This window comes from Lactuca saligna, chromosome 1, assembly GCF_052625555.1.
Source record: "Lactuca saligna cultivar CGN05327 chromosome 1, ASM5262555v1, whole genome shotgun sequence".
Taxonomy (NCBI): Eukaryota; Viridiplantae; Streptophyta; class Magnoliopsida; order Asterales; family Asteraceae; genus Lactuca; species Lactuca saligna.
The window spans coordinates 126,222,001-126,231,175 of NC_136417.1; the positions used below are offsets into that span (position 1 = coordinate 126,222,001).

The window sequence follows — 9,175 nt, forward strand, 5'->3', positions numbered from 1 at the left end:
CGAAAGACTCTCTTCCCTGCCTGGACCAGGGAACGCTTAATTAAAGAGGCCATCGAAACACCCAGCATCTTATGGCTCGAGCCGGTCATATCGTTCGACTGCAGCAACACTATCGATTCGCAGTTCGATATGCCGCTGACTCGAAAGGCGTTTATCTTTCACGTCTTCTCTAATATCTTTGAGGTCCCTCACCCGAACGCTGAGCTTGACAGGGAGCTCATTAACTTTTATCTGACGGCTGCTCGTCCTCAATTCCTTACATGGAGCGCTCAGAAGATTGTCAACGTTCGGGTGCTAAAACCTTACACTGAGGGACGTTTTATAAACGTTCGGTTCAAACTGATTCGGGGATCTGCAAAATCTGTTCATCTCATCTCTCTGGCAGATCTACCGAATCTAAATCCTCATGATTGGATCGTCCTGTATAATATCCTTTTGACCAATGAAGCTGAATATGGTCCCATTCTAGACCATGTCAAAAGGATGTTAATCTGCTACATCATGGAGGTTGCCCTTATGGATCAGGAGGTCGCCACAGTCTTCAAAAAGAAACCCAAAATTGCTCCTGTGGGATTGGCCAGTGATCTCAATCAAATGCAGCTGGGCAAGATTGACCCAAGACGTAACACAGTTATGTTCACTAGAGCGGAAGGACAGAAATGTCTCTTCGCTTTAGCTGATAAGCATCTTTACACCACAACCTGCTTGGAGCATGTGCTATTTATTGTTAAACGGTGTAAAGAGAACTCAGCCGATGATGTTAAGTATTTTGAAGATATGATTAACTGGTACATCCGGTTTAGACAGACCATTCTTTCCATCACCAAGTGTCTGTTTAGTACTGTGAAGAAGGTACCAGTTTCGGCTGCTGGCCCAAGTAATAAATAAAGATCTCGCTCTAAATTGACGCAAAGGGGGAGATTGTTGGGCTTTATAGATTGCGTCTTTTGGGCTCGTCTACTTATATTGTTTTGTATTACGGTTTGGGCCTGTCCAACCGTGAGTCTTTTATGCTTTGTATATAAGCTTATGCTTGCATGCATATTAGGTTAAGGTTTTAGAGATATGAGAATACGATTTTTCCAGACGTCTAAAGGTTTCTTTGATCATTCTTGTAACCTTCCAATCCTCTACAGTTGATGTTCTTAATCGAGCTCTTCTGAGGATTTTGTTTTAATCATTCGACACGTTTGATTCAATCTTGTTCTGTTATTTTACTGTGTTTGTATCGTCGTTATTTACTTACTTGTTCAAGATCTAATCGATCTTCACAGATTAAAAGAAACTTTAATCTCATCAAAACCTCAATGACTAAATTTGAACTTTTTAGGACTAATTTTGCAAAAAAGTTAACCAACTTAACCATGAAACTCGTTAAGTAGGCTAGAGTGATAATTCTGCGAGAAAGTTGAGACTACAACAATAATAAAAAAAACATTAGGGTTTTTTCCAATTACGCGTTAAAAATTTAAGGCTTTTATAATATTAACCCTCTTTTTGATGGTGACAACAAAATTGAAATTAAAGGAGGGTGTTTGGAGTTGGTTTATCTCATCAAGTATAGGTGGTATGAACCTAGAATGGATGGGGCAGCAACCTCTCTTTTGGGGTCTCGGTTTATGCTTCCCATAAAAGAAATGAATAGAGGGGTTCAAGGTAGAGTGAGGAGGGAAATGTGATATTATTAAGATATGAACTGATTTTTGGCAGATTTTTCTGTACTTTGAAATCCAAAATTTGATCTTGTGAGTGTATTGCATTATTGGTTTATATTTGTGCATATGGGTGCAAATCTGCTCAATTTCTTGTACTAGGTATTGCTATGAGATTGAATGTATTTTTGGTTGTATTTCTTTTTATACACATGTATATCTATACTCAAGACTTGTAGATACATATATATTTGATAAATCTAGTGCATGTGTAATTGAAGTGTGCTTGTGCGATTGAGGAGATAATCCAAAGGGAGATAGGGAGTTAAAGAGAGAAGGGTAATTTAAATTTGAAGTTTGGCTGACTTTTAAAAGTGAGAGTCTTCTTTTGACTTTTAAAAGGTAAACTGGGTGTTAAATATGTACAATTTATATTTGTGATGTAAGTTCCATTTCTCCGTGTCATCATATTGCCTCACGAAATTTTTCTGAAAGTGTTTGCTTAATGTGTCGGTCGTTGTTGTTCCAAAAACATAGATGGGATTCAATTTCAATATACCAAACTCTATGAATTAATGTTTAAAGTTTCGAGATTAATAGAATCATATTCGACAGATGGTTTAAGAAGTTTAGGATATTTTTAAAGGAAAATTTAAATATAATATATTTAATATACATTATAAACATCAAGTCACATACAATTTGGTCATTAATATATAGCGGTTCGCGGTGGTCTGACCACCGAACTCTGACCTTTTTTTTTTACCAATTGTTACAGTTGTAATACGTAAATTTTTGTTTTGATCATCTTTTCTCGTCGAAGCAGTGGTTGGTAATGGCATAGCAAATAATCAAGGTTTATTAAGGTTTGGTACGTCATAAGGTTCGATTTTAGGTGAGTTCGCGATCGGTATGTTTTGAGGATCAATTATGCGTGTTTCTAGGTTTGGGCCTAGGATTTTATTGGGCTTTGAAGTCTAGTTTGGCCCATCCCACCTTGGATATTATGCAAGTGTTGTAAGTCTTAATCTGGATTATGACCCAACTATTTATTACGACTTTATTGTTTAGTTAGCACGAGGATTAATCTAGTCTAACAGTCCGAGTGCATTTATCTGGGATTTTCAGCAGTTAAAGTGAGTTTTATTACCATATCCATGGGTTAAAGGCACCAATGCAGACCCATTTCTTGTTATGTGGAATGCTTGTTGCCTATGTGATAATTGTATGAAACACCATGGGGGAAGCCCATAGCACTTGTGTATGAGACTGGGATTTGGCCCTCGGCATCACAAGGAAAGACCATAGGGGTAGCCCATAACACTCGTATGTAAGACCAGGATTTGGCCATCGGCGTTGCGAGAGAAGACCATGGGGGTAGCTCATGACACTTATATGTTTTGTGTATGTGGTACATTGGGGAAACTCACTAAGACTTTGCTTATAGTTTCCATTTGTGGTTTCAAGTACTTCCGGTACTAAAGGGAAGGGTCTGACTTGATGCCGCACTTTTGTTTTCTTTTAAAAAATAAAAATGAAAATTTTTATTCTTTTTTCGAGCTGTTACATGACGTTCTTTGTATCTCAAGAATCCTCTCGATGAGCCCTACAATTTTCATTTAGGCCTCAATAGCTAGTTCTCACTTTATTTTAAATTCATATTTTAATAGAGATTAGAGTGTTAAAGTCCATGCGAAATAATAACTCTTTTATACGAACTTCATTCTCGACTATCTTTATATCGACATGTTCATACTTATGAGATTTCCGACTCCCATTTAGATTGTTTTGGCTAATAATCAACCAATTTTAATTTCGATTTCTGTGTTGCAACATGTTATATTAAAACTTTGAAATATTATAACTTCATCATACGAAATTAGATTTAGGCGTTCTTTATATGCACACTCTCGCTTTACAATTACTACGACTTTCGTTCAGATTACTTACGCTAATAAGCAACGTATCTCCGATTCACTTTTTGTTACATGCATAGTTGTGTCGGGTTAATCGTGAAATTTTAAAGAAGCATAACTTCTTCGTACGAAGTCGGGTTTAAGCGCTCCTTCTATCCACGAGATAGTCATTACGTATACCACATGTTTAGCTAATATTATTGACTATATCTTAAATGTCTAGCCTAAATTTACAAATGTTACACCATGAATAGGCTCAAGGTTCACTTTAATATACTTTTGCCCTCTCATATCTTTTTGGCACCGTGCATAGTCCAATTTAAATAAAGGAAATATAACATAGTTCTAACCATGCTAACGTTAGAAAATTTAGGTTGTTACAGTATTAATATCATAATTAAGCAAACCCTGAGATGAAGATAATTTATAGGGTGTGGGCACTACTATATAAGGCATGTAAATCATTGAAAGACAAGTATGAGACAATGCTAATTTTGTTCTTCACTCTCTCCCTCATATTTACTTCTGTTTGTTATGCTAATACCCTTGAAGATTTTGCATGATTGCAATTTTGTGGTGCGACTACAATACAACGACTTTATTTTGGATCTTTGGGTATGTTTTTTCAAGTGTATATCCTTATTCCCTAAAAAATAAACCTCATTTATTGCATTGATCTTTATTTAGATCGTTCGACATTTTACGTAAATCGTAATGTTGCAAAATCATGGGTTTCTCTTTGTAATACTAATTGCAAAAACTACTATGTTGTTTGACGAGCACCAACACTACTAAAAGATTGAGACTGACAACAATTAGATGCCATAATTTCAAAAGATTATAGAAAGTTTTCTAATTTTAAGAGATTTAAGTGTTTTCGACTGTTGTGGTTAAAATAATGCAATTCTTGCTAACAAGTGACAAATGATTTTAAACCAAAAAAAATGGCTATATGAGAGACATATGGTTGTATGTGATTAAACATTAAAAATTAATATTAATGAAAAATTAGGTAGTTTTTAAATTGATTTTTGTGACCGGATGAAACTCATAAGAGCAACCGGTTCAAATACCATACCAGTTTTTAAACCGGATCAAACCGGATCCGAAACCGGATCCGAAACCGATTTAGGATGCCGAGTAGGTTAGTTTTTATTTTTTAATTTTTTTAATTTTCTTTAGATAAAATCAGGTCTAGGCACGGTCTAAACATAAAGTGTATATTGGGCCCGCCCGACCCAAGGTGGCAAGGTCTGCTCGCTGAATAAAAACAGACGACAGAAGCTGCGACATTCGCCGGGAAACGGAATCGCCGTTAGAGAGTCCCAAATCATCGCGCTCGCTTTCTCGCTCGCGTTCTCTTTTAGTTTTCATTCCAATAAGCATTTCGAATTTGGGAAACGAAGGGTGACTGCTGTTACAAGGCCTCTCCACTCCACAACCAGCTTCTTCTCCACCGCTGACTGCTGTAAGCCGTAATGTGAGTTCTCTTTTCTCTTGGTTTTATAGTTTTGAAATTCGCTTTGATTTGTGTTGGTTTGACGAATAGGATGGTGGTGCTGGTTGCAATGATATGATTATTTGTTTTGGATATATTTTTTTGTGCGTTGAGTGGAATGATATCAAGTTATTGATTTTTATTTGCAATTAATAAAGGTTAAGGGTTTTTGATTTTAGTTTTCAATTGAGTGTTGGTATTCATTGTGAAATTGGCAACAAATTGAGCGACTTGGTGTGACCTGGTGACCTCTGGTGTAGTGTGTCCGTAACATGTCGGTGAAGTGGATATTCGTAACATGTGGGTGAAGTGGATATTCGTTAAGTAAACATTGCAAATTAAAAGAAGTGAATTGAGTTTGAGTTGATTGACATACGAATTTGTTTGGAGATTTTGTGGAATGAAGGAGTTCAATTGTTATAACAGCTGTATTTGCAGATCTAAGGTTTTGGATATTGATAATGACGGCCCTTGATGCGGATATAGTTTTACGTCGCCGGAGTTACTACCAAATGACTGATTTTCACAAGAACTCAAGACTAGTGAGCATGGCTAAGAGGCGGAAAGAACTGTCGGTCCGTGATCATGGGATTGAAAGGTCCAACATCGTGAAGCAGGTTTGTTATGTATTTTTTGGACTTAAGTCGAATTGCTGATTATTCATGTACCGTAGGTTGCTATTGTTGTTTCATTCACTTAAACACATCTGTTTGACTTGTGTAAAAAGGATCTTGTCTCAATGGCTGCTAAAGTAAATTCGACTGATAGAGATCTGCAGCTGGGTGGAACTGTCCTAATTCGTAAACGCCTTATGTTAGGTATATATGTTTTACTACATGTATGTATGTATACGCACACACTGAATTGGTTTCATTTCATTTCACAGGACGACAAGAAACTGCAAAAGTTATACAACTTGGTTTGGTACCTCGCATTGTCGAGTTGTTAAGTAGGGAGGATTCTGCCGAGCTTCAGGTAATAATGCTATTTCTATCTCTGTTTGAGTATTTGCTTTTTAGCCTTATTATTATTCATTTTGTAACAGGTTGAAGCTGTTGGGTGTCTTTCTATCATTGCCTCAGGAGTAGTATATAAGTGGACAAAGGATGTCCTAGACAGCAGAGCGGTCCCAGCACTTGTAAAACTTCTACTTTCTCCAAAAGATAAAGTTCAGGAGCAGGTAACAACATAAATGCTTATGCTTGGTACATAATTTCAGAGGTGGAGGAAATCTCTCATTTATGACCTTGCTTCTTCTTACAGGCTGTTCATGCATTGGGAAATATAGCTGGAGATTGTGCTGAAAGCCGCGATCATGTTTCTGCCAACGGTGCGTTGACTCCTTTGCTTCGTTTGTTGCTTGAGAAGGATGCTAAGGATCCCATTCTAAGAACTGCAAGTTGGACATTGTCCAACTTATGCGGAGGATATCCATTTCCTCCGTTTGAACAGGTATTGTCAATTGTCATATACGATATATCATATTTTTTGTTTTTTTGCTTTTTTGTAGCTGATTTTTGATTTGCAGACAAAAGCAGCTCTTCCGGTAATTGTGGATCTCATCAAGACCAAGGGGAAAGACAAAGATGTCTTGACAGACTTATGCTGGTCTCTCTTTTATATTTCCGAGGCTACTGCTGAGGGACATAAAGCGGTGCTTGCTGCCAAGGTCTCTCAACGCCTTCTGGAGCTTCTGAGGTCTGTCAACACTTTCTCCTGTTTGATTCCGTTTCCACCTTCCCTTTTGACATTTATATATTTTCTGTGATCTTCAGTCCTCAGCTCCCCGCTGAAGTTGCCAATGCTGCACTTTGTTGTGTTTGTAAAATCTACCTCACAAACGATCAAACTGAGGGTTTTATAAATCTTGATTTCCTTTCAAAACTGGCCAACTTGTTGCCAGTCAAGAATATGAAAGAGCAAGTGTGCCGTACAATAACTACTAGCATCATCACTTCAAGAAACAAACATGTAATGCTCACTGTAATACTGTATCCTTTGGGCTTTGATTCCTTCCTTGTATTTTAATCCATCTTGCTTTCAACATAATATAGGCTATTATTGAGGATGTGATCAAGGCTCAGTTACTTAAAAGGCTAATCAAAGAAGTCGAGAATGCACCGTTTCGGGTTAAAAGAGTCGCAGGACAAGCTGTTGCAAATGTCATTTTGTGTTCTTCACCGGAACAAATCAGGTTTCTACTCTCACCATTCCCTTATAAATGATATGTGACCCTCTCCTCCTCTCATACAGACTTACATGTTACCATGTTTCATAGGCGTTTCGTGGACAAGGACTGTGTAAACGCAATGGATATTATCCTTGAACTCAATGATTTGGGAAGCGTTCACCTTGCTTTACAAGGGATTAACAAGATTTTGAAAGCAGGCCTAGAGGAGCAGTTAGACGTTGAAGTTAGTTCCTCCTATGCAGCATCCTTTGCTGAAGCACCTGCCTTAGAAAAGATTAGGTATTTGAGTAGTCTACACGTGGGTGAAGTTAGTGATACTGCTCAACAGATTGTTGACATGTATATGTGAGCTGTGTATGACCTGTATATGTGAGCTGTGTATGCGAAATATGCATGCACCATAGGACGTCTTATACTTCATTTATGAGATTATTTCATTTCTCATTTCCTCTTAGTTGTAAAAAACCTTATTTCTTCAAACTTTTTGCTAATAATAATAATAATAATCAATTTTTATAATTTTTTGAAAAATGAACAAATTAGTTCGGAACAAGGAGTTATCTTTGGGATACTAGAGTTGTATTCCAAAGAGTATTGTTTTGTGCTTTATATTTTGTGTTATTTTTTTTTTAAATAGACTTTTGTACGTAAAGTAATATTTGTTTGTGTGTGTGCATGTGCTTTGTGTGTTCTTATATGGTTTTTGAAAAATAGCTATATTTATTGCAAAAATTAACAATCAAAAAGTAACAATTTTATAAACTTAAATATGTTTTAAATAATACTACAATGTTCATATAACAAGGGATGATAATTTAGCCCGTAAAAGTCGAACCAAACTAGGCCTAAATAAGCAATTTGATTCGGGTTCTAGGTATCCGAATAAAAACTTATTGTATCTAAATACCACAATGCTTATTCGGTTCTTGGGTTATTCAGTTCGGGTTAGACAAATAAAAACTTATTCGGTTCTAAATTCCGACCTGAATAAGCATTTCTCATTCCCTTTTTCTGATCAATAGAAATCAAAATCATGATTCACATTTTTGTTTTCGTCGTTCATAACAGAAAAAAAAATCCTACACTCGTTCTCTTCGTTTCTAAATCGATCAATCTTCTCATCTATTTTCAAACTCGAAATCATTTTTGTCGATCCTTCCTCTTGTTTCAAACTTTCAAAAATCGAAACTTACTATTGTATCTAAGGATTCACACATTCCTACTTTGCCTACTCGTAGAAAATTAGGCTCCAATTCAAGAAACTCAAGTAAGAAAGTAATTCTCATTATGTTAATCTACTATGTAAATGTTATTCTTTCAATGTGTTATAGTGTTATGTTAGTCTTTGAATGTTTTATGTTGATGTATAAAAGTACATTATTATTCTATTATTCGGGTTATAGAATCCTAATACGGTTTATTCGGGTTTTTTTTTTTTTTTTTCCAGTTATATGAGGTCATTAATCATCTTGTACATGTTATTCGGGTAATAACCGAACCGAACGAACTCGTATTGGTTAATCGGTTCAGTTTTCGGTTCATGCGATTAACCTTATTCGGTTTTTGGGTTATTCGGGTGTGGGTCGGGTCGGTTCGGTTCTGACCCGAATAACATCCCTACATATAACATCCCAAAAATAGTAAGTAAAAGTTTCATGTTTAAATAACCCAAAACATTCATTCATTACTTCCCAAAAGATAATCAGTGTATTAAAAGTGTTTCAAATAACATCAAAGTAATATCAATGTCATAAATGCGGAAACTCCAGTGGATGCAATGTAATCATGTCAGGTACTTCCCTTTGGAACTGGTGTACCTGAAACATTTAACATAAACCGTAACACAAATTTTAGCGAGTTCATCAAAATACTATATACCATACATAACATAACCTGAGAGAGAACTAATAACCTCGAG

General features: G+C 36.3%; 1 protein-coding gene across 2 annotated transcripts; it reads left to right on the plus strand.

Annotated features, from left to right (window-relative positions):
• Positions 1-4,817: 4,817 nt before the first annotated feature.
• Positions 4,818-7,701, plus strand: LOC145044211 (importin subunit alpha-1a-like). 2 transcript variants are annotated; one of them, XM_078993077.1, is made up of 10 exons: positions 4,818-5,048; positions 5,493-5,683; positions 5,794-5,884; positions 5,953-6,041; positions 6,112-6,246; positions 6,330-6,518; positions 6,595-6,764; positions 6,842-7,037; positions 7,121-7,260; positions 7,345-7,701. In XM_078993077.1, the coding sequence occupies exons 2-10, from the start codon at positions 5,528-5,530 to the stop codon at positions 7,604-7,606; spliced, it is 1,428 nt and encodes a 475-aa protein (XP_078849203.1). In that variant the 5' UTR covers positions 4,818-5,048; positions 5,493-5,527; the 3' UTR covers positions 7,607-7,701. The 2 variants fall into 2 exon arrangements, with proteins under 2 accessions (XP_078849203.1, XP_078849198.1); XM_078993072.1 differs by having other exon boundaries at positions 5,505-5,683.
• Positions 7,702-9,175: the final 1,474 nt, after the last annotated feature.

Excerpts from the sequence above, each read along its gene's own strand:
- LOC145044211 (XM_078993077.1), top strand. The coding sequence starts at position 5,528 with ATGACGGCCCTTGATGCGGATATAGTTTTACGTCGCCGGAGTTACTAC. Across the intron at positions 6,042-6,111 it reads AGGATTCTGCCGAGCTTCAG|GTTGAAGCTGTTGGGTGTCT; the intron begins GTAATAATGCTA and ends ATTTTGTAACAG. Across the intron at positions 6,247-6,329 it reads AAGATAAAGTTCAGGAGCAG|GCTGTTCATGCATTGGGAAA; the intron begins GTAACAACATAA and ends TTCTTCTTACAG.